Consider the following 26,580-nt stretch of genomic DNA (forward strand, 5'->3'; position numbering starts at 1 on the left):
CGATTGTACGTTGGGTTTAGGAAGGAATGAAGGAAACACGTACGGTTTGGTGGACCAAGCGACAAGCCCCTTTCTAACAGTCACGTCACTTAGTAACTATAGAAAGGATTTTTCTTCTAGTGACCAAGTGACGGGAAAGTAATTTTAGGGTTTATTAAAATTTTGGAGAGACCTAGCCAGGAAGCTGTCAGCAATGAGCAAAAGCAGTCTGAGGAAATGTGTAATCGATGGATATTTGCTTGCTTCAGATAGTTGTACATAATAACTTATATTTATTTATTTCAGTTTTTTATTCACAGAATATCATTCAAATAAATAACTTGTCCTTCCAAATGTTTGTTTCGCATACGGAGACTAATCGCTGCTTGCAACATGAATCCTCTGCGATAATGATAATAATGATAATGATAATAACAATTTATATATACGCGAGATTACGGGTGTATTTACACATCTACAGCAGTTTTCCATTTTAATTAACTGGTGATAATTTCTCTTCCATCCTATCTTCAATTTTGTTTATGTTTGGAACTGTTTGTTTCTCTCTCTTCAATGAAATCTTGCCCGACGGCAAGTTACTGATAGTAATACATGCTATTATATGTTGTGTTTATTCATAACACATTTCAATGTGGAACGTTATGTGGGTCAATAATATCTCAGTTCGCAAAACGATTCTGTTGTTTGCTGGGTTTAATTTTATTCAATTTTTCTCTGTATAGATGACTTAATCCTAATAATACATATAACCACCGGAGGTTAAGTACTTGGTTCCCCGGGGTCTACATTTGAATGTGTGATGCGTTAATTGTAAAATTTAAATAAAACAGGTATTTAAAAAAACTCAATACTTTTCGTCCATTGAACTAAAGTAGGCAATTTACTAATACAATTGTGACTAAAAATGATGACGGGGTGAAATCATTTTCCTGTTCGAAATTTCGAAAACCAAACCAATGTGGGTGGGCTCTTATCTTATTTGACTCGGAAAATTTTACATGCCGATTGGAATAAATAAAATGTGGGATGTGCACGTGGAGTTGAATCAATCCCGTGCGAAATGGCAGGTTGATTCTGGGTTTATTTCTCCTGCTGTCTTCTAGCGTTGTATATCCGGAAGGGGCAGAAGAAAACTCTTCTAGTCTTGTTAGCATCAATCGTTTAGTATGTGGTTGAGTATCTTTGCTTAATTCCAGCTGAAATTGGTAGAAGTTTGTTAGCTGGCTCTGGGACAGAACTTTCGTTAACGAGAATAACTTACAAATGCAGGAATCGGGTGTTGCGTTTGCGTCCCATGTTGCACAGTTTGAAGTGGCACAGAGACATGTCTGAAAGAGAAGGAAAAATGTTTTTAGCTCAATCGTCAAAAATGGTGTTTTTTTTTTAATTTTATATTTCATAAAGACTTTTGTGGCAAACTTACAGTGATTGCTTTTCTTCTCGTCCTTAGATTTCTGGTAGGAGAGCAGCTTCTGGGTTGGCTGAAGTCGACCCAACCGATTTAGAGATTTCACCGGACTGTCAACCGGCAGCTCGTCCAGGATGGCGGACACGGAATCATCTCCCACGACTGTTTGCGGTTGGGGAGATTGCTGTTGTTGCTGCTGTTTTTGTTGCAGCAGTTCTTCCTCCCGCTGCTGCCGAACCGCCATCGCGCCCAGGTACTGTAGGTAGTTGATTTCTTGATTGTGCAGTTTTTGCACTTCATCTACCATTTCGTTGTACAGCTCTTCGCCAGGAATTTCCACCTTGGAGCTTATTTCGGGCAGGTACGGATCCTGACGAGCGAGCGCCGGACTGATGAACACCAGCAGCCCCATGGCAAGGAGCACGTTCCAGTGGGTTATCATTCTGCAAACAAAAAAAACGGGAAGTAGGCAATAATTAATTAAAGTTTCAAATTGTTAGATCAATTTTGGTGGTAGCTTCCCCTTCAAATAAGAAACTTTTTGATTTAACGGAAGTGCGATTATTGTCAAAAATTTAATAAGGCCTCCGGGGGTTGCGTCACTGCTGTACAAATTATGCAGCGGACCGCTTTTATTATCATATAACGCGCATTTGAGAAATGTTTTAGGCATCCGGGTTTGGCGCTCATGCCGAATATTTGTTTTTTTAGAAGGACCAAATATGGAAGTAGGGTGGTTTAATAACATTGGTTAAATTTTTAGCTTTGCTATTCACCAAATGCTTGAAAACAAATTTTTACACTTTAAAGATGAGTGTTTCTCGTTTTGTCTACCGCAAATAATCTAATAAGACTACGACTATTTGAGACGAAATCGTATCGCTAATTCTGTGACAAAATTTATAGCCCTTCAAGCTCAAAATGTTATTGACCAATTCTCTCCTTATGGAGTAATATAGTGAAGTGAATCGGATTTACTTATCCGCAACCAGAGCTTGCGGAACTTAACCCGCGATCAACTGTTCACTTGTGAACACAAGTCAAGTTTCCGTTCTTTTAAGTAACTAAGCCGGTCCTGTCAGATACTGATACGATGAAGTCGAAATGAAAATTCTTTAACTTGCAATGCCATAGGTTTTCCATCCAATTTTTTCCGCAGGGAGTGAGATACAGTTATGGACAAAACAATAAGGCGTTCACATTTCTTTTTGCGCCACTAACCTCCACGTTATGATTAAAATGATGTCATCTAGCGGTGAACACTACCCAAGAAACCACTAAGCATTAATGCAAGCATTACATTCGCTATATAACTGTATTTTTGGTGTTTTTATGCTCTATACAAGCTTTGCAAATGCCCTTAAGCACTGCAGATAACAAGCATTAAAACAGGCCGTGTATGGGTATATGAAATTCTACTGTAGAGCTTATAAACCCTTTAGCTGTAAACCAGATGCGAGTAGTCACTGATGCCATTTTAATGCCTATTTTGGTTGACATTTCCATTACTTTTGAACAATAAATTTAAAAAAACATATGATATGAGGCACATTTTGTAAGCATAGGAAACCTTATCAGCTTCCGAGGTTTGGGCATGTCGTCGTAAATAAATTAAATGGCTTAAAACCTTCGTGCCATAAAATGATATGGTACACATTGCGATGACTTGTATCAATTTAATATAGAATTGATGATAGTTAAAAAAGTATGATCAAAGCCATGCGCCTGTTTATAAGTGTAATCACAACAGAAATCTTTCAATTTAAGAACGACAAATCGTCGCTGTTGTGCTATCTTATGACAAGCGCCATTTAGCACATTTCGAGAAAAACGATTTTTAAAGTTTGAGATTGAATATCTTGAGACTTGTAAATGCTATAAACAATCCAAAGAAGACAATTGATGCTTCTATCTATTCTGCATTAATCTCTCAAATATTACGAAGATTGGTTGACTATGTTGCGAGTTTTTACTATGAATGTAAACGAAAGTCGCACTCACACGTGTCATAGGCGTGTATTGATGAGAAAAATTGTATGACGTGTCATAATCGTGCATAGAAAATTTTCCATAGAAAAAAATCATCAATTTTTAACTTTTATTCATATCTTTGCGTTCATATGGTCTATAAACAATCGGTGAAATGAATTTTGAAGGAAATGAATCAGGGAATCTAGAAAAAATTGTTATTTTTGGTTACAGTGTTGCCAAACATCCTTTATTTCCAATTTAAAACTAAAACTGTGTTTTTCTCACAACTCGTGTAATTTTCTTTTGAAAATGTTTATGCCATTGTGTTCCTCAGACATTTTCACACATAAAAACATCTAAAACTTCAATATAACTTGAGCAAATCTCTAGATACAGTGATTTTAAGCAAAAAACTTACAATTTCTCATAATGTGTCTCGCTATATTCAAGTAAACAAGTAGAATTTCAAAATTCTGAAAACGCCACTTTGTGGAGATTTTTCAAACAAGTAATGTGGCATATCTAACTCAGTTTACCCCAAAATGGCGTTTGTGATGAGATAGCACAACAGCGACGAAATATCATTTCGTTGTTTTTTTTCGGTGGGCTCTACCCACTGCACAAATTGGTTTGACATATCTCCATAGGTGGAAAAAGTAGGAATAGGCAATATATTAGCCGAGTATTTCGCCATAAGTTGCTTTTAAGCAGCCCTAAGGTACAGTATTGAACCTGTAAACTCATATAAACCCTTGTTCTATAAGCGACTATAGAACCGAATTGATACTATTTTCACAGTTTAGTGGCTACTTGGGTGGTTTAAAAGTAAGCGAGGGTGAAGAAATCGGACCTTAAAGTAATTAAAGTACGTTTTGGAGTTAATTAAAATACTTGGCGTATTTAAAGTATGAATGCGCTGTACTCAACATCTTTTCCGTAATTAAGTTACAAGAAATTTGACACGAACTTTTTAAATTTTTGTGGTACTTAATGTACATTATGGTACCTTATGGTACCTAAAATTACTAATTAAGTAGGACTTTTGGCACTGCGTCGTATTGAAGATTTAGTGCTTGCCCCTCGTTTAATGATCTGTTTCTTTGTGACAGTTTTTAGGAAAATCGTATACATCTAGCGATACACCGAATAAAGCTGGACGACCACATATTTACTTTAAATTTATTAAATCTCCCGTTATTTCTGTCCGTTTTTACTTTGCATCGAACTCTAGGCTTGCGTTTAAATAAATTCTCCTGAAAAGACCCAGCTAGTAAAATAGATGTCGCTCCAAATTCGTCACCGAGAACACCGACTTCCAGGAGCGGATCCAGAATAGAATTTCGGAGGGGTCCGAAATTTCGATTTTGAAATGTTCCATATACAATACGTAATATGTAATACCCTTTTTTAATTAAAATTAGTTTTGTTAGTCGAATCTTGTTTGGAATGATTTGGAATTTAGAGCGAATTTAAAATAAAATTTCTCAAGGAGATAAAAATTTTTGGAAGAGGTCCGGACCCCCAGGACCCTCCCCCTGGATCCGCCACTGCCGACTTTCCATTCAAAATCATACTCGTTGAACTCGGTCGGACCATATTCTGATATTCTTTCGGTACAAAGATAATCCGCTGAGTGTTCTGAAGATTTTAGAAGAACTGATGCAGTAATATTCAGCCGTTTCAGATATCTCGAAAGTTTGCCCAAGCAAATGACATTACCAGGGATAAGTTTTCTATAAAGTACTACTGCGTCTACATGCCCGATCACATAGTTAAGATTAATGGTGTGTTTACCGATTAGATTTGGTCATGCGTGGGATGAAGAGGTTAGCTGTTTCAAGGACCTCTTTTTGTCGTGTGTGAAGTTTTGGAATGTCAATCGCATCGGACGGGACAAAACTGCATGTACCTTCAAACTTGTCTCGGGTGACCTTGGAGGAATTGTCTTGTCTGTGTATGTGTCCTTCGGCTAGGTTTAGCTTCCAAGAACACCAAAAATGTCAAGTACATAGCTCAACCCCGCTTAGAAGAAAATCGGGCAACCAGCAGGAATCCGTCAGCTATACGCTATACGGTCAGCCATGCCCTAGTAACAATTGTGGTTTTATGGCACTCTTGAAGCCATTGTTAATACTTAAATTGCACTTGCAGTGTACTATAACACCTAAATCGTTACTTTTTGGTGGAGTTGCCTTATAGCATCGATCTATTTTTCTTCACGATCTTTGCTGCAGTTTTAAGTGGCCTGCTCTATAGCTCATTACGAGGGGATCAACACTCCATGATTTGATGATGAAATGAACAAATATTTTTGAATTTTGAATGGATTGGCATTGATGAGTTCGAAATAGAGTTACTTTTACAACAAGCATTCAGAATTGTTTAGAACGACAGAAGATGGTTTGAAATGTAATTAAAAAATGAATTGCTCGAACTTCGCGTTTTGACACTTTTTGTGCTCGATGAAATCAAAACAAAACATTGCCACCGACTGGATCATAGCGTGCTTTTTTGACACCTTTGGTGGAGTTTCATTTTTTTATCTTTTGGTACATTAGTTTTCTTTTTCAGTTCAAATAATCCTGCCTTATTTTCTGATATATCCTCAATTATTTAACTGTTATGTGTCCTACAAAAAACACCTTTAACAGGGTACCCAGGTACCCACAAATTGAAATACTCATTTCATAACTATGGCTTTCTTTAACCGATTCGGACACCTTTAGATGCTTTGGATTCAGGAACTCGTTCACTTTTTTGTTCTGTAAAATTGAACCGGATGACTGGATCTGGTTCTTGATAACCCGAATTTCCCGGAGTAATGTTTCAGTACAAGGGTATGATTTATAAATTTTAATAATGCTCTAGCAATATGAGTATCAAAACTCTTCAAATTGTCTCGGAAGTCTGTTATTTATTGTTACAGGGCCATATGGTAATTTGACATTGGAATGGCCACTCCGACTCCACGGGAACCTGCTCCGGAATGTCCGTTCCGGGGTCAATCACCAAATGCCTCCAAAACCACGAGATACAGTTTACTGAAGCAATTCCAAGAATTTTGATACCCATATTGCCAGTATTCCATTGAAATACACAAATAGTATCCCAGCACTGGAACATACTTCCGGAAATCCGGATACACGGGACCCGAATGAAGTAACCCGATTCAGCAAGTCTAAAAGTGGAAGAGTTCCTGAATCAAAAACACCCAAAAGTTTCGAAATCGGTTGGAACTTGCATTAGTTATTGGCATTTCAGTTTTGTGGGTACCCGGGTACCCTCGTCGGCCTGTTACGTAGTAAAAAAATTCAGGAGCTCCTCCACACTTCCCCCTTACTATATATGAACAATATTATTAACCCAAAATCTTAACTTAGTGAAGTTCTAAGATGTCACAAAATATCAAATTCTAGCTATGGATAAAATATTCATATTTCATTAATTGAAACCTGAAAAGGTACCCGGGTACCGCGTCGGACACATACCGGTTAATAAAGCAGATCAAGACACCAGGGCCCCTTTAAGGCTGGCGCCCTTGGCGGGAGCCAAACCGGCCAACTGCAGTCTGCATATGCCTCGTTATTGCCGTTTTCTCAACAAATGAGTGACCAACAATAAAAGGCGCATGGACAGAACGTGCTTCGTAAAACCCGCCTCAAATATATTAGAATGTAAAAATCGGATTGAAACTTCGAGTATAAAAATCGGACTGGGTGAAAGTCGGATAAAGAAAATAAACCGCAAAAAATATCCGATTGTTACAAAGTAGTTTTGTTTAACTGACCGTTAATGTTGAACGTCGCGATATGAACTGCGTATGAACTGTTTATTTTCCGGTTCGTATACTAGAGGCTCATTTTTGGCGAGTTTTGCGGTTAAGTCCTTTTTAAGGGGTTATATACAAAGTTGTGGCGAAAAAGTGAGCTAAGTTCGTGATTTTTTTAAAGTGTTTTAAGCAAATTTTATTTGAAAAAGTGAAAGACAGTTCGTTAGTAGTACTATCAAAGTTCGAAAAAACAGATTGAATTAAAAAAATATTCAAGGTTGGTGAAGTTATGGCCTGTCTCCCGAAACGTGTTTTTTGGCAGAGGTTTGCGGTGAGCGCTCTCCAAGCCAAAACGCTCAACAGAAATCAAAAAAGTAAAAAGATTATTTAAGAAAAATGGATTGTGGTGTACTTGAATGGATCGGTTTCCCAATAAAAAAAAATTTCCGATAAAAAAAACATGTTGACCAAAAAATTGTTTTTTTTGGTGTTTAAAATTTAAAATTTAAAATTTGATGAATAGTTTTTGAGATATCACGTTCACCGCAACATAAATTTTCAAAAAATATAGTTCCGAGATAATTGCGTTTAAAGTTTTGTGTTAACTTCACTCGTGGAAGAACCTGCGCGCTGCGAACGGCTGTACTTTAAAATATGGTGCTCCGATCTGGATGAAATTTCGCACAGATATTTTCAAAAGTATGTACTTTCAGAATATTCAATAAATTTTTTTTCGGTTTTTTAATTCCAACTTTGTATATAACCCCTTAATCGATTCTGATGCTGGATCTCAGTCCAATTTTTACGCTCAAAGTTCATTTCCGATGTTTATATTCTAATATATTTAAAGTGGGTTTTACGAGGCATGTTCTGATCTAACTTTTATTTTCGGTCGCTCAAGTGGATAAAGAGAAATAACGAGGTACTATTCAGAGATGCAAGCAAGGTACAACGAATAGTTCATTTAAAAGATTCGAGCGTAGGGTCGGAGGTAAAATAGAGCAGCCCATATAGATTACAGTGATTCACTGGATGAACACTTTTTAACTGGACCATTTTTAGTTGGACCCTCCGCTAGTTGGACTATTGTCCAAAACAAGTATCTAAATGTTTAAAATTAATTTCAGTAACAAGTAAAGATGTGATTAGATGCATTTAAACTACTAACATCTCCTTTTACCCCAGTGTGGCATCCGTCAGTCGTTTAAATTAGCGAATCGAATTCGTTAGAATAACAGATGCTGCGGCCCAACCCGCGAATTTCAAATCCGGTTAAATTCATTATGTAAATTTCATTTAATTATAAAAAAGAATTTCAAACATTCTGTGGAAAAATTATTACGCTATAGCTGCAATAGTGGAAAATTTTCCCTTCATTTGAATAATATTTCAATAACAATGCTTCCTACTGCATTCTACGCCGTTGTAACAATCACTGAGATTTATTTGCCATAATAGTTTGCAGTTTTCCACCTTTATAACTCCGACCAGAAGGAAGCACTACTACTGACTTTGACAGCTTGTTTATGTTTATTTATATGTTTTGTTGACATTAACCCACAATGAAAAACTTTCCGCCTCTGGCAGAAAGTCTAGCAAGCAAACAGACGCAACTCGAACTTGATACAAGATTCATTTGTAAGATTGTATAGTACGAGAAATAGTGTTTTTGTTAGGAAGGAAGGCGAAGAAGTTCAAAGTCACGTTACATGATGACCGGTGTGTGTATGTGCTTTGGATCGTTTAATGTATGTGAAGCATTGTTTTGAAAAATAAGTATTTTTCAATGGTCCATTAGGTGCAATGTTTATTTATGTAACGGGCACCGCTTGGATGTAGCCGGAATCAAGTTTTATTTCTCCGAATAAGTTTACTTAATCGAAATTGCACTTTACAGTTTGCCGGTGGTAACTAGTGCACACGTGGTCGTATGATTAGGACGTTTTCTTCTACAACGGCTCGATGACCCTTCTGATTGACGTTCGCCGCGTTGATCATCCGATCCAGTCACTTTGTGACTTGACCCTGCCTACGCAGACCCCCCTAGCGCAATATTCTGATAAGAGAGGCAATTATGACGCCGTGTACGGTCGAAGGAAAAAAAGTGCCTCAAAAGTTCAATTAATTAGTCCGTCCTTTTGCAATCAAGGCACAACGCGAGAGATAACGCAGCTTAATGATGCCTTCGTCTGTGGGGCATCCGTCCATTTCGATTGCGAGGTAGCATATTTTTTTCATTGTCTTCCATTCAGCACAATTACGCTTATCCTCTCTCGCCTGCCACTGTGCTTGTCTGTGACAGTATTCTGAGATTATTTTAATCGCTTTGCGAGGATTTTTGAGTTTTTCTTCTTGCATCCTGATCGTTCGTTATTTTATGAGATTGCGCCACCAATCTCTTCGGTAGGCGTGGTCATTCGAGAGCAACCAATCAGAGCAACGGATGAGCTGCCCTCGAGATAGGATGTCAGTCGCTTCTGTTGCATATATTGTGGAGCATGATAGTAATTTGTTGCGTTCGGTTCGTTGCGCTACAAAAATGGAAAGCAGCTGCCTACAAGGTTGCAGCTGGATGATTTTTTTTAATCTGTTCATGAGTGAGTTTAATCGGAAGCACAGAGAATCGATATTCATCTCGAGTATTTGAGTTGCATCAAAATAACCGATCATTTTACATGTAGTTCGGCACTTGCCACAGGGTGCGTTGCAGAATCGATCCTGGAAATTTGCCAACATGACGGCTATACCTCCAGCACCGGATGTATTAGCATGGCGGTGCAAATATTTCGATAGTTTTTTATTCGAATAATTAGTTACTAATTTGCTTGAACTTGGAATTCTGTTCTCTGTGGTTAAGATTGCGTGAATAAATCAACAAGTTTCGATTTTATGTTAAGGCTCACAGTTACGAGAGCTCATCGAATATGCAACAGATGTACGGCAGCTCTTTTTTTCTACACATAAAAACATAGTTAATCAGTGAATCATCGGTCAACTCAAGCAAAATATTTGGCGTCTCATTTCGGTGTAGCGACCTAGGTGTATATTACTCGCAGTGAAATATATTTAAAATGATAAGGAGTTAGTTACACAATGTGCATGGTTCGTAGTAGGAATATACTCATTTAAATTCGCATTAAATGTATTACAATTTGAACCTTACATGCTTACAAGGATCCGCGGATAGGTAGACGAGTGAACAAAACGAAAATATACCATATCAACCTATGCGTTATGAAGATACTTTTTTGAAACGAGCTGTGAATGAAGCCGGCTTTTAAATAACGATCTGCATTCAAATAATGATTAATTTTACCTACAAAAGTTCGTTCGCTCCAGCGCTATCATCTTCAGGACAGTTAGCGCGATCGTGAAACCTGTAAATTATCATATCTTGTGAACAACAACTCTGCGAAGAGACATCCATCACATGAGAATTCGACACTAACTAAGCGACAGGACTAAGCTAGCGCCGGATTAACGTTAGCTTTTTTTGGAGTCACAATTTGTGTTCCAAACCCCTAATCAAGCGTAATGTCCCGCAAGAAAAGAAGCTGATTCAAACTAATGAAATCGACACATTTGTTTTGGCTTAGCAAGCATCTTGCACTAAGCCTTTAGCGGTTTTGAGATTCTGCAGTTACCGAAAAAGGCAATGGATAGGCTTGTAGCGTACAAAACGCGGGTGATGCTAAAGGACAAGAACCATCCTGACACGCCATAGCTCTACCTAATTGAGAAATATTCGTCAATTCCATATTAGAATTAGAATAGGGCTAATAAGATTTGTAAACAAACTTTTGTTTTGCTGATTTCTCTTAATTTGTTATATTTTCAACCCAGAAGACATTTGAAATTGATTTTACCAAGGGTAAAGATGTTGATTCATGTGTATCTTTCATGAAATTCGACTCGAGAGCGGAGTAATGAGCGAAATAAGTTTGTTTATAAAAATCTCATTAGCCCTTTTGAAGAATTGATGTTGAATTGTTAGACGGAACCTGAAGACGACTCTTTTTCGAAGTGACGAGCAGTGTAAGGAACCTAAGGGTTTTGCGGTCAGAGATGCCAGGTACTTTTTTCAAATGTCTGCAATAATAATTTTAAAAGTCTGGGAAGAACAAAAAATGTCAGGAAAGCTAGTGTAACCAAAAGCATTTATATACAAAAATCTGCAAATATCTGCAACAAAACATAAAAATCTGCAAATATCTGCAACCAAACTAGAAAATCTGCAAATATCTGCGTCATCCAAAAAATCTGCAGCTTAAATTAAAAGTCTGCGAATTTGCAGACTTGTCTGCAAATCTGGCATCTCTGTTTGCGGTGAACAAAAGCGGGCAATTTCGCTGTACAGAATCTGATAATAGAAGTTTAACGAAAGGCCAGGAAGTTTAGATTCGGTCAACCGGGAATTTAGCTGTATATAACTTATTGAATTTGAAAAAGCAAAATTATGATTTTTAGAAAACAAGAGATTTATATGCATCCCCACTTGACCGGCCAAAATTAGAACGATCGCCATTCAGATGCACAAAAAGAAATGCACATCTCGATTAACTTAGGACAAGGACGTAACAGCCAACAATTGGTGTTCGGTTGCTAATTATAACTTACTCGAGATACGATCTTCAAAATTGGAAACAAATGGTAAAATGTTTATATTTTAACTATACATTTTAACGCCAGATTGCAGAATCATCGCTAAAAAGTCTCCTTTTTCGCTGTATACATCAACAACAGTGAAATAGTAAGCATTTTGTTCTAACAAGTAAAGTTTTCTCCTAATTTGACAATAGAAATAAAACCTTGATAATCACTGTTGGTGGATAAAGGTCAAACATACATCGACTGGTTTATAGGAAACAAACGCATCGCATTCGACATAACATTACTTGTTGGTAAGAAATACCACTATAATTGTAAAATTCTCGATTTGTTTTTTGAAAAGGGCCAATAAGCATGCTGTCAAAATTCACCTTAAGAGGAAATTCCGGACGAACCATTAATCGCCGATTATAAATCACAGCAACAAACGAAAGAGAAAACTTTTCTCTTTCACAAAATGTTAATATCCATTCTCGGTGAGTTACGGTTTGTTCGGAATTTTCTCTCAAAGTGAATTTCGAGAGAATGCTTATTGGCCCTTCTCAAAAAACACCCAAGAATTTCCCAATTAAAAGAGATGACGTGCGCAAAGTAGAACGGTGTTTGTCTTTAGCTACTCTTTGAGGGATTATCTCCACGTGATTATTAACGACGTCACTTTGCATCGCAAATTATTTGATTCTGGAAAGTTTGGCACGATGCTGTCTAAAATCGTTGCTGTATGTAAATTGTATGTATTACGCAGATAAGAAATCTGATGGCGACGTACATATACAGTTGAAACCTATAATAATTAACTACGACGGAATTTGACGGCATCTGCAAAAAAACGATGACGTAATGTATAATTTAATTTTTCATTCAATATAATTGAATTTTATTTTCGAATGAAAAATGCTTATATTTCTATTTTTAGCAGGCAACTCGGGGAACATAACAAAGTGAATATTAATATTCAGGTTTCTAATAATTTGCTGCTCGATCCTATACACAGAAATACCAGTATATGTATTCCCAAAAAGAGAACAAAGTTGCTCGCCAGTTGCTTTTGGTGTCATAAATGTCATATGTGTCATGTGACTGTTTGAATATATTGTCTAACTACTGCTACTTTATAGGTGGTCTCATCAGCTTCACTGTTGTTTGCAAACGAAACTTGGGATTGCAAACTACTAGCGGATTTCAAAAGTACCAGTACTGTGTGGTGCTGTCCCGGTTAACTATAAGGCGAACGAACATGTTTGCAGTTACGTCAACTAGTAGAACAACTGTCAGTTTGTTAGCTGAATTTAAGTTGTTTTTTTTAATCTGAAAAGAATAATTTAGTTTAAAAACAATATGAATGTACTCGTAAGGACGCCCGCTATGAATGCATACGAAAAACTAAAATCCAAATTAAAGATCGTTAGATAACTCTATTTTAATGCACTTAATAATACATATGAAAACCTTCTAAATACGAGCTTATTTAGTGCGATAATATTCCTGCAATTGACGAACTTCATGGCTTTCCCAATGAGCGGCCACAGTTTAGTTCTATTTAATCAGCAATCATTATACAAAACAATTCAAAATTCATTTCGACATATCTGAATTCAATTGAAAGCTCATCGGCGGTCAGAAAATTGATTGACTGTCGAGACACTATCTTCGTTCCAGTACTCACTTCTTGCTCCCAGTTTCGCCGGACTAAACAAAAGCAGAAAAAACTCACTCTGTTTTACTCCGGTTTGGAAGAGTGAATTCAGGAACACCAGGTCTCCCAGTTTGCTCCAGATTGCTTCCAATTTCGCTATAGGTGTACTGAAACAAACCTACTATTTCCAGATTAGAGATTGCAAATTCGGTTGGGCAAAGCGCAGGTTGCGGCAAACATGGCAAACGGGAGGGATATTTCAATTGTGAGGTAGCGAATTGGCGCTGTCGTTCATATTTCGACATAGATTTTTCATTAGGGCTTAAATCGCAAATGTAAACAAACTGCGTTTTCGCTATTACGACATTATGCAACAAAAATACTACAAGATTGAGGTGAAAATTAGTTAAAATGGTTTTTAGTTCGATGTATAATTAAAGAAAACAAAACGGCGAAACATGCATTTTCTTCGAGATTTCGACTTAGGCCCTTCTTCTCATATGGAATATAAAGGCCAAACTTACATTTTTAGACAGAAGCGGGCGTACGGTTATTATTCACAAATAAAAGAATAAACGGCGATTCTGTTATATAAATGATAAGCAATATCTACTATGATCATGTCTACTCGATAGTTGTTGCACATAAACATTCGAATATTTCGATATTTTCATGAAATTTGAAGAAAAGATTCACACGCCCTTTCTTTTACATTGGGTTTCTATGCGCCCATTTGCTGAGCCCTATTAACCCTTGTGAAGGCAAGCTAAAATCCTAACATTAAAGGGCAAGCCGGGCCTCTCAGGCCCGTCTAAATTCAAGCTCCTTTTTGCCGTTCTCATATAGAAAGGTTATGCAATCGGTCGAAATTTCAACTTTTTAACAGAGACCCGCAGGGCCAAATCTCTTATACCATTCGACTCAGTTCGTCGAGATCGTAAAATGTCTGTATGTGTGTGTGTATGTTTGTATGTATGTATGGATGTATGTATGTGGCAAACAATCTCACCGATTTTTCTCAGAGGTGGCTGGACCGATTTGTACAAATTTAGTCTCAAATGAAAGGTACAGCCTTCCCATCGGTTGCTATTGATTTTTTTATTGATCCGACTTTCGGTTCTGGAGTTACGTGTTGAAGAGTACAATCACACAGCAAATTTCCATAGAAACTGATACCACCATGATGTCCAAATGATGCAATATATATTAAAGTATGTGCAACATTACTTCGACACTTCGACCACATTGGCCAACTATGGCGTTTCTTGATGCCCTGGGGGAACTTACCAAGTTCCTAAGATAATGTCATACCTATTTCTCAGCGAATTCTTTACAGATTTTTACAAACTTGGTTTCAAATGAAAGGTACAGCGTTCCCATTGGCTGCTGTTGAATTTATAAATGATTCGACTTCCGGTTCCGGAATTACAGGATGATGAGTACGAACACGCAGCAAATCCCGATTTCAGCGTATAAGGCGATGGATGTAAAAAGGTCAATTTTTTCCATAAGGTGAGGGTTCTGAATTCCATTTCGTTTGAACACGACTAATAAATGTTTCTGGGTTGCTATTAATTTCTTCTGATGCATAACCGGAGTACATATTCAGATTTTTCTTCCGAGTCTGCATCAGATTCATCGACGAAAGCAATATCATTCACACATTCTTCCTCGCTTTGCAAATCAGTTTCGGAATCGTCTGCTGTTGAATTTGCTCGAATTTCTTCCATTATTTCAGATTCTTTGAGACGATTGAAAACATGTGCATATCGTCTTATAACCATTTCAACTTTTTGTTGCTTTTAGATCCTACAATTTGAATAATTACGACAACTATAACACAAAGAATAGACAACAAAAATAGACAATAACGACAGAGTTAGGTTATGTTGTATCCAAATAATTGTCAAGTAGACCACAGTGGGTGAAATAAAAGTATTTACCCAAAAAAATATGACACACGTCATTATCGTATGCTATTTTTACATTTCCTATAAAAGAAATGTATAGAATTCGCTCAAACTTTCAAAAAAAAAAATCTTATAAGAAAAGGTAAAAAGATAAAATCAATAAAAACATGACAAAATTCCTGCTAATATGAAGTTGAACTCATCAAAATGTTTTTTTCAGATAAATATTAATGTATAAAACTCGTGGTGTTCCTAGTAAATATTGCATGCACACCGGGCCTGCCAGGCCCGGCTTGCCTTTTTGTGCATGTAAAAAATTCAAACATAGCTGCGCATCACTCCATAGATGAAAATTTCACAATTCTTTATTTTTGTTATAGATTTCGAAGCTACTTATCAAAATTTCCATGCCCAAGCTTATACTGCATACACATTTTTTTGTCACTAAAAAATTGTAACGTGCCGGGCCTCTGGGACCCGGTTGCCTTTTTGAGGGTTAAAAAGTATACTGTCAAGCTCGCCCATTTACCCAGCCCTACCCAGCAAGACATAGTCAGTTTAGCCCATTTACCGCGCCCTTCTGAAAATTATGTACACGGTTTAGCCCTTCCGCAAATGGTGGTTGCTGAAGGACGAAATCACGACTGGGATGCAAATTGGGCGTAAGCATTTTTTTAGTTTCTACCCACTAAAAGCACATAGGAATTAAATTCTTTGTTATATTGTCATAAGGTTTAACGAAAAATGCTTCCGGAAAAACACGGTCATAAAGTAATTTATACCTACAATAAAAACTACATTTAGAAAACCTTCGCCGAATATTGAAACTGATTTTTCTCCATTTGAGTACATTGCGACTTAGGCCCTAATGAAAGATCTGTGTCGATTTTATCTTTATGGTTAATTAGGCAATCCATTAGACGTTTGTTTGACAATTCAGTGGTGGGTTCTGTCAACAAGTCTACTCCTGCGAACAGAAAAACTCGTCCGACAAACAACTTTGTTAGTCCGATTCGTTTGATGTTGGATCGAATCAACGATATTGTCGGACGTCGCCAGCCCGGGGACAACTTGACAGCTCCCATATATTGAAATCATAAGCAAATTTTGTGGTGATTTGGTGATGTCATGGCGGCTCGAATGGAACAAAATTTAAAAAAGGCGCATCCCATCTATTATTTTCTATATCTGTAAAAAATTAAAAAATTAAAAATTTATCTCCAAATTTATTTTGCTGCTCAAATTAGAAACTGTTCATACCTTAACAGAAACATAGATTCCATTTTGGATCTAAAAAATCCAAGAAAAAATAAATCGATTTTCAGAAATACAAGATGGCTTTCAAAATCAAAATTTCCTAAAATCTTCCGGTTCGAACCAACATGAAATCCTCCGGTAGACGTCGTTCCATTAGTTTTCTTGTCGGGCTAGAGCTGAGTAAAATGCAAAATGAATTCTGAAGGGATCCGTACCAAAACCATCGCAAAATCTTTTGGACAGAATTATTGCAAAAGTCGAACAAAACGCTGACAAGAGTCGAACATAATTCCTGGCAGGCTTCTTGCTAAATCCGAGCACTACCGGTTTGCTGCCAGAATTTTGGTAAAAGCGCACAATTTCTATCCAAAACCAATTTTGCTAACTGTGTAGAAAATCCTACATATTTTGTTTATATTCCCAAACAACATTCTAGAATTCTTGACGTTCTTAATTAATTTGAAACAAGATGTCATAGGTTCACGAATTGTTAGGCTTGGTGATTTCCCTAATAAACATCTTATGATCCAAGAGCCTAACAACCTGTTCAGGGTATCATCCAAACAATATGTAGAATCGTTCGACTGTATGGGTTAAAGTTCGCGTATAATTTTTTTTATTGGGTTACTTTCATTGGCCAAAATGTTTTTCATTCATATTTCTCGGGCAAAAAGCACAAATGATTTACCGATTACACACTTCACACAACAATAAAACCAAAAAAACGACTTCCAGTTAAATTTATAATAAGATTTATGTACCTTGCTAACAGTTTCCAGTTAGGGATAAATTTATTCTCTAATAATTGTTTTCTTTATCCACATTTTGGAATTCGCTTTTTCCAAATGTTGTTCTTGCTGCATTGACGGCGTTCATAACACACGTAACGAAACACGCTTTCCTCTTGAAACTATTTCGTTTCGTTGTTCGTGGTACTCGTACGGAGAAGGCATACTAGTGCCACCATCAAATTAGTGGTACATATATGAAACAAGCACTATCTGTCAAGTTGTCCCCGGGCTGGACGTCGCACCCCTCGGAGTAACGTCAGAATAAGTAAACAAGAAATAATCAGCTGATCAGAAACGTCTCATGGATTGCCTAATTGACCCTATCTTTGGCAATTCAAAACCATTAATTTTAGAAAAAATGAATGGAACTATAAGCACAGGAATAGTAACTAAATTAAGCGTTTAGGTAATAACAAACAGAAAATTATTTATAATTGGTTGTGTTGCTGGAACCGGAGTTCCGGCTGGATTTATTAGGCAATATTACAATACAGGCTCTGGCCACATTATTATACTTAAGCTGGAAAAATTACTTTTTTGCAATTTTAACTACAAAACATGTTTACTACTTGATGGTTTTAGTTAAAACAAACAAAGTTGTAGATAAAACTAAACAAATTATGCTAGTATGTACTTGGTTGGCGACATATCACATTGTTTACCTATTCTAAACCATTTATTATTGTATTGGGGATGTCATCCTATTGAGTTTGACGTTTATCATTTGCAGTAATTGTTAATGCACTTTTTCCGGGATATACAATAAAAATAAAATCTAAAAATTTTACGTGTTTATTCACTTAAATAAATTGTTCTCGCTTTTCAACATCCAGTACGTGATTCCTATTAATCACATCTGGCAATTAAGATTTCTGACAGCTGATTTACAACCACAGATGCAATGTATCGCCAAGGGATTTTGGTTTGTTTGCCTCACAAAATACCTAACCTCAATCGGTTTTTGCAATGCAAAATATTTTGTTTTCCTCGCGAAATAATTCGCCACCGTTTCTTTTTTTAACGCGAATAGAATGGATTATAATGCTAGAGGTTATGTGAAATGCACATACCTATTAAATGAAAAACTTTTCATAATTTTGGTATGAATTTTCGAGATTCTATGTTGGAAGGTTTTAAACGTAATTATTCCTTGCATAGTCGTGCGCAGCCTTTTCCATTTGTGGGCAGGGGGCTTACAGTTCAAATACCTATAGTTTCGTCAATTCTCTATTATTGCTTTATATGTTCATCCTATAAAATATAAGTGAAAAGTGTGGTCGATCGGATACATAGATGTTTTCACGTATAAGCTACGCGATTGTGGCAAAAGGGCGAACAGGGTTACCAAATATACAGAATAATCTGTATTGCTACAGATTTTCTAGAACTTTTTAGACAAGAATCTGTATTACAAATATACAGACTTTTTGGTCGAAACAGATTTTTACGGATTTTCGAGATATGGTGAGTCAAAAATGGCTGTAGAGAAATATGATTTTTAATTTCAGTGAAACTTTTATCTCATACTCGTCAATGTTTTCTATTTATCTTCATTTTCTGAGAGAGTAGAGTTAAGTTGCTGGAGAGTTTAGTTGTATAAAAACGGCAAGCTATATTCTGCCCCCACGAAAGCTTAGTTTAATATTCTGAAACTTTGAGAAATCACAATTGCTTTATTAAAAATTGTGATGCCTTCATTTTCAAGAAAAAATTGTTGACGTTTTATGAGATTTTATGGGGAATGATGGATTTTTAACGATATTTTGTAGGAATTTGACTTTTCATCAAAATAATAATTCTTTTATAGCGCCTTTTTCAGTAATAAAATTGAGGTTATTCATAAAAAAACACGTAATTACTCGAGGGTGCTCCTAGATTCTTTCAGAAGAATAGTTGATCTCTTAAATAAATGTTTACTATTGATACAGACAAGATCAATAAGATAAAACCTTATGAATCAAATTTAATTTTTTTTGCTCGATGCACATATCGGTTCAGATTGTTCAAAAATGAAATACAGATTAAAATATTTGGTGGGTAAAATATATATTGTGATTGAAATCATTGTCAGGTCAGATAGATATCAATAAAAAAATCTGCACGTTCAAGTTACGTGAAGATCCTGTAGATTGATTTCTAATATCATCTTTATTGATTCACATGATTCCGACGGGTATTCTGTAATCATTCTCTTAAAACGATTGGTTAAACATAATCGATCTACGTGATATTAGTGATCGTCATATAATTTACGTGAATTGCAGGATCAAATTTTAATATGGCGTACAATCCAAATAGTACGAGCGTAGGTACTATTAAACATCTCTGGCAATTAGTTGTTAGTTCATCTAGCTATAATAGTCCGTATATCTGTTCGGATTGGCGGAGAAAAATTCACCAGACGAAAGTTGACATTATTTGTTTATTAATTGGAAAACATGTATTAATAATTTTGCCAAAATTAATTATTATTATGGCTACAGCTCGAGGGAAAGGTCACTTCAAAATAATTGTTTTTTTTTTTTTTTTATCTTAAAATACGTTTATTTAGGCCCAAATGCTGTAGCTTAACGAGGCCGATAATTCATTTTTTTTTATATTACATGTCACATGTTAGTGGGGGAAGGGAAAGCCGTATTTAGGGGCGGCTTGCTCCCCTCTTATGTAAGTAAAGGACAAAGGTAGGAAGTGGGATACATATTGTGTAATTGACATCGTCGTTTGCTGATTGATCATTGTGGCGGATATGCACACTTTGTTGTAGTGTTGTAGTTTCCAGCCTGTAATCGCAGGGGCGAGGGGAGGGTCGATATTTCGGATAATTATTGGCACTCTATATCATCTGCATGTGCGGTATGTCATGATGTTCTGGATAGACGGTTATCAAGAAGAGTGTGCACCGAAGACTCGTGAAGCAATGCCATATTGTAGATACAGGGATAGGTTGGTGAGATTCTACTGTGAATGAGAGAGGGTAAAATGTATTAAACTTGGACATCAATGGTTTTCAAAAAGATATAGATAAGAAAAATATAGGGGTGGTCACGGCTTGCCAGGACGTCCCGGACTGGCACATAGGGTGATCTACCTCGGGCCCGAAGGGAATCTATTAGTTGGGACCTGGCAACACAGTACTCTGCGCACAGCCAAACAACATGCTCGATGTCGTGATAGCCGTTCTCACAAACACAATGATTATTTTCAGCAAGCCCTATACGACGGAGATGCGCGTCAAACGAGTAATGGTTGGACATGATCCTTGACATCGTACGAATAAAGTCCCGGTTCACATCCAACCCCTTAAACCAAGCATTCGTTGATACCTTCGGGATAATGGAATGTAGCCACCGTCCCAGATGCCCATTGCTCCATGAGGTTTGCCAACTATCGAGCGTCCTCTGACGAGAGATACTGAAAAATTCGTTGAAGCAAATTGGTCTTTCGTAAGTGTCGCCTTCTAATGCGCCCACCTTGGCTAAAGAGTCCGCCTTCTCATTGCCCGCAATAGAACAATGTGACGGGACCCAAACCAAGGTAATCTGGTAAGATTTTTCAGATAAAGCACTCAGATATTCCCGTATTTTCCCCAGGAAATACGGTGAGTGCTTTCCAGGCTTCGCCGCACGGATGGCCTCAATGGAGCTGAGACTATCCGAAACGATGAAGTAATGGTCTGAGGGCAGGGTGTCAATGATCCCGAGAGTATACTGAATGGCAGCTAATTCTGCGACGTAAATTGAAGCAGGATCATTGAGTTTGAATGAGGCAGCAAGATTTTCGTTGAAGATACCGAAGCCTGTGGACCCGTCGAGAATTGATCCGTCAGTGTAGAACATTTTGGCGCAGTCGACTTGATGGTATTTGTTATAGAAAATATTTGGGACCACTTGTGGGCGAATATGATCCGGAATTCCACAAATCTCTTCCTTCATGGATGTATCGAAAAATACAGTTGGATCAGAAGTATCTAAGAGATGAGCACGGTTGACGTTATATGTAGATGAATTGATGTTCTGTGCCATGTAATCGAAGTACAAGGACATGAATCGGGTCTGAGAATTAAGCTCGACAAGCCTTTCGCAATTTGCAATCACCAATGGGTTCAGAATATCGCATCGAATGAGCAATCGATATGAGAGGTCCCAGAATCGATTTTTCAGCGGAAGAACGCCCGCCAGCACTTCGAGACTCATCGTATGGGTCGAGTGCATGCAACCCAAGGCAATACGCAAGCAACGATACTGGATTCGCTCCAGTTTGATGAAGTGTATGTTCGCAGCGGAGCGAAAGCAGAAACATCCGTACTCCAACACTGATAATATCGTTGTTTGGTACAACCTGATTAGGTCTCCTGGATGGGCACCCCACCATGTTCCAGTTATTGTACGGAAAAAGTTGATCCTTTGTTGGCACTTCTGTTTCAGATACCTAATGTGACATCCCCAGGTACCTTTAGAGTCGAACCATACCCCGAGATATTTGAATGTTGAAGCCTGAGCAATAGTTTGATCCATTAATTGAAGCTGTAGTTGCGCTGGTTCACGCTTTCTAGAAAATACGACTAGCTCAGTTTTCTCCGTGGAGAACTCGATACCCAGTTGGAGAGCCCATGCAGACAAATTGTCCAAGGTATCTTGCAGTGGTCCTTGCAAGTCGACGGCTTTAGGACCTGTAATAGAGACCACACCGTCATCTGCAAGCTGCCTTAGCGTGCAGGAATTGACAAGACATTCGTCAATGTCATTCACGTAAAAATTGTAGAGGAGAGGGCTTAGACATGAGCCCTGGGGAAGGCCCATGTAGCTAAATCGTGATGTCGATAAATCGCCATGCGAGAAATGCATTTGTTTTTCAGACAACAGGTTTAGCAAAAAGTTATTTAAAATTGGCGAAAGACCATGCTGGTGCAACTTCTCATAAAGAATGTTGATCGAAACTGAATCGAAAGCCCCCTTAATATCCAAGAATACTGATGCCATCTGCTCTTTGTTAGCATATGCCATTTGAATTTCTGTTGAGAGCAACGCAAGGCAATCGTTCGTCCCTTTGCCTTTGCGGAAGCCAAATTGTGTATCTGACAGTAAGCCATTTGTTTCGACCCAATTGTCGAGCCGAAACAGGATCATTTTCTCGAACAACTTCCGGATACAGGACAGCATTGCGATCGGACGATACGAATTGTGGTCGGAGGCTGGTTTTCCTGGTTTTTGGATGGCGATGACCCTCACCTGTCTCCAGTCATGTGGGACAATGTTACCCTCAAGAAACCTATTAAATAAATTCAACAAGCGTCTTTTGGCAGAGTCTGGCAGATTCTTCAATAAGTTGAATTTAATTCTATCTGGCCCCGGGGCTTTATTGTTACATGATAAGAGAGCAAGTGAGAACTCCACCATCGTAAACGGTGTTTCGTTCGCGGTATTGTAAGGCGACGCGGCGCGGTAGATTTTCTGTGCCGGGGCGGAATCCGGACAAACCTTCTTGGCGAAATCGAATATCCAACGGTTTGAATATTCCACGCTCTCGTTAGTACTGTTTCGGTTTCGCATACGTCGGGCCGTGCCCCAAAGAGTGCTCATCGATGTTTCTCTTGTTAACCCGTCGACAAACCGGCGCCAGTAACTGCGTTTCTTAGCTTTCATTAAATTTTTCATTCGCTTTTCTAATATCGCGTACACTCGATAACTAGCAACTAACCCGTCGTTCCGGAAAGTTTTATACGCGGCAGCTTTCTCCGCGTACACGTCTGAGCACTCTTTGTCCCACCACGGGTTGGGAGAACGTTTTTGGGTGTTCACGTCGGGTACTCGTTTCGTCTGAGTTTGAATCGCGCTATCGAGAATCGAGTTGGACAAAAACTTATATTCTTCCTCCGGGGGAAGTATCTGTGTTGAATCGATAGTTTTGGATATCTCAGCAGCGTAGCTCTTCCAATCAATGTTTCGTGTGAGGTCATAGGGAACATTGATTGGTGTCGATGGTCTTGAACCAGTGGTGATTGCAATTACAATTGGTAAGTGGTCACTACCGTGGGGATCAGATATTACCTTCCACTTGCAATCTAACCGTAGTGATGTCGAGCATAAAGATATGTCCAGTGCACTTGCTTGCGCAGGTGGTCTAGGAATTCGTGTCATTTCCCCTGTGTTCAGAATTGTCATATTGAAGTTGTCACAAAGGTCTTGAATTGTCGAAGATCGATTATCGTCGTATAGACAGCCCCACCCCGTACCGTGAGAGTTAAAGTCTCCAAGAAGCAGGCGGGGCGAGGGAAGGTGTTCAATCACGTTGGAGAATCTTCGATATCCCATCATGGCCCTAGGAGGAATGTAAATAGAAGCAATGCAAAGATCTTTGCCTTTGATTGTTGTTTGACAAGCGACAACTTCAATGCCTGGCGTCGAAGGGAGGTTGATTCGATTGAAGGAGTAGCACTTTTTGATCCCTAAAAGTACCCCCCCATATGAGTCTTCTCGATCCAAGCGGATAATGTTAAAATCGTGGAAGTTGAGGTTTATATTAGAAGTTAGCCATGTTTCACATAGGGAAAATGCATCACAATGATTGTAATTTAGCAAGTGTTTTAATGAATCAATTTTGGGGATAATACTTCTGCAGTTCCACTGTAAAACAGTGATCAGATCCCTGATTCCGTCTAATAAGTTAGCCATCGAAGGATACGATCGCTGTAAGGAGGGGCCATTGTTCAGTCAACTGTTTTAAAAATGTTCTTACTGTTGGTAGAATAGCAACCAGCAAGCTTTTCATAGGATCGGTAATGTTGAAAGCTGTGAATATCCAGTCCACAATGTCAGAAAATTTAAGGAATCCCGTTTTAGGTTGAGTTTCTGACTGTAAAATTGGAGCACTTGGGATTTTTGGTGCCCCGGGGAGTGCTGGGAACTCCTGGTTGTATCTCAATTTCCCAAAACCAGGAGGTATTATCTTCGGATTTGTACCAGCCCTTCCAGTTGATGAATTATTTTTATTTTGTACCCTTGTTTGGGACAACCTAGGACCCTTACGAGGAAGTTCAGGTGAGTTTTGATTAGGTCTTTTCCTAGAGTTTCCAAGCGGAGCCAAAGAATGCCCCTCGCAAGGGTCGTTAGAGGCGTTATCGTCAGTTGGCAAGAGAGCGAATGGGTTTTCGGAGATAAGTGGAACAGCTCTTTTAAGCATTTCTGCGTAAGAGCGTCTGGAGCGATCTTTGGCGGATCGCTTCAGTTTATCCGCGCGAAGTTTGTACGTTGGGCATGTCAAAAGTGCATGCGGATTCTCCCCACAGTAAACACACTTCTCAGCAGGGCTACTGCAAGTATCATCCGCATGGCGTTCCCCGCATTTACCGCACCGTTGCTTGTTGCTACAGTAGGTGGCCGTGTGACCTAGCTGCTTGCAATTGGAACAATTCATGACCCGCGGTACAAACAGGCGTACAGGTAGACGAGCTCCTCCCACTTCAACGTAGCTCGGAAGTGCAGATCCGGCGAAGGTTACGCGAAACGAGTCTGATGGATAGTAATTACCATCTTCGATGGACTTTGAGTGCAATTGCTTGCACTCCAAAATCTGAACTGATTGAAGGTTAGGGTCCTTAAAGCGGCCAGCCCCATCATTCATCAGATCATCGACAGTTAGACCCGCATCACTTACCACACCGTCGATCTCCACATCACGAGAAGGGATGTAGACGCGATACTCCAGCGTAAAGAGGCTATTTCTAACGATATCATTGGCCTGTTTCAAGTCAGTAACGACTACGCGCAGTTTGTCTGACTGAACCTTTTTAATCTCGGTTACGGCCGAGTAACGTTTTGTCAGCTCCCGTGCAACAGTTATGCTGTTTAACGGTTTATTTTTGGGCCGAAAGTATACCACCCAAGGACCAGCGGATCCATCCTGGTAAACCTTGACTCGGGGGGGCTGTGAGACATTGGGGGAAAGTGGGGGAAGTGGATCAACCATAACATTATCTGTCTCAGTATCAGATATACGTTCTTCTTCTTCATAATATTCCTCTTCGGAGGGTGATCCTTCTGTTTGTTCCATTTTGTTGCGGGAGCAACACGCTCGACCGCACTGTTTAACTTAAATCAAAATAAAAAATCAAAAGCAATAAAAAGAAAAAAATCGATAAGAAAAGTAAAAAACGAAACACTTCACCAGTTGGTTCCTGACGAGCTGGTAGGTGAATTGATCCTTCGTTTGTTTTATCCGTCACCCGCGTGACCTTCACACAGTAGAGCTGATATAGCTCGTCTAAACAAAGCCGTCTTTCAGGCAAGAAAAATGTTTAGTAACGCACTTCACTGCACTACTTTAACTGATATCGCAGGTAACAATTATCACTCGCGTGACTGTTTATTAGTAATGCTTTACTGCAGCCTCTGCCACAGCAAGCACCTTCGTACCACCGAAAAAACTAAACCACACCGGAGAGAACAAAAAGCACTTGTTTCCCGGTACAAAGTTGGGTTACGAATGAAAATAATTGTTATATTCCGTTCATTTTTGCATAAATTCTTATTTATTTGGCACTTTTAGAACATTTAAACAATTTTCTATCAAATCGAGTATTGCTAAAAAAGTCAAAGAAATTACAACAAATATATCCAATTTCAATCAAACTTTGCTTGAATTTCGACCAATTTGATGTAACTCTGCATACTCTATAGTCGAATCTTTCTATAATTCTGGCCAAAATTTATATGTTTGATTTGATTTGTTCCTGCAGTTTTGTTTTGATTTGATCGAACACTAAAACTGTTGAAACGTGAATTTCGAACAATACTGATGGAGAAAACATGTAGTGTCGATCGAAAAAGTATGTTCATTGAATATTTACGAAGCAAATTGATGCCATCCAAAAAATGCCATCCGAAATGTTCGCAAGATTTTTTTTGGCAGCTTTCAAAAAGGCTAATAAAATCGGTTGTCGGCACTCCATTTTTTGTGGCAAAAGCTGAATTGTCCACAAACCAATCAATATGGGTATTTTCGGAACGGGTTTGACGAAAGATACCAGACATTGATTTTTGACACCATTTTGACAACCAAGATGGCGACTTCCTGTTTAGCGGAATTCTGTATATCCCAATCGATGCCAATTTAAAATCCAAGATGGTGACATCTCTATTCTAATAGTACCCACATTAGAGGTTTTCAGATTTGTCTATATGTAGTGAAAAATCCGTCAGAATAGATATATCTTCGAAATGTTGGTTTTGTCT

General features: G+C 38.3%; 1 protein-coding gene across 1 annotated transcript in view; it reads right to left on the reverse strand.

The window, feature by feature from the left end:
• Nucleotides 1-542: 542 nt before the first annotated feature.
• The window catches only part of LOC131689310 (uncharacterized), a 29,614-nt gene continuing 3,576 nt past the window's right edge, over nt 543-26,580 (reverse strand). Inside the window, exons 2-4 of the mRNA XM_058974307.1 lie at nt 1,424-1,851; nt 1,262-1,328; nt 543-1,196 (exon numbers count right to left, since the gene is read on the reverse strand). Of these exons, the coding sequence (XP_058830290.1) occupies nt 1,187-1,196; nt 1,262-1,328; nt 1,424-1,850 (504 nt within the window). The 5' untranslated portion in view covers nt 1,851 and the 3' untranslated portion in view covers nt 543-1,186. The remainder of the gene's footprint in view (nt 1,197-1,261; nt 1,329-1,423; nt 1,852-26,580) is intronic.

The sequence above is a fragment of the Topomyia yanbarensis genome, chromosome 3 (genome assembly GCF_030247195.1).
Source record: "Topomyia yanbarensis strain Yona2022 chromosome 3, ASM3024719v1, whole genome shotgun sequence".
Lineage (NCBI taxonomy): Eukaryota > Metazoa > Arthropoda > Insecta > Diptera > Culicidae > Topomyia > Topomyia yanbarensis.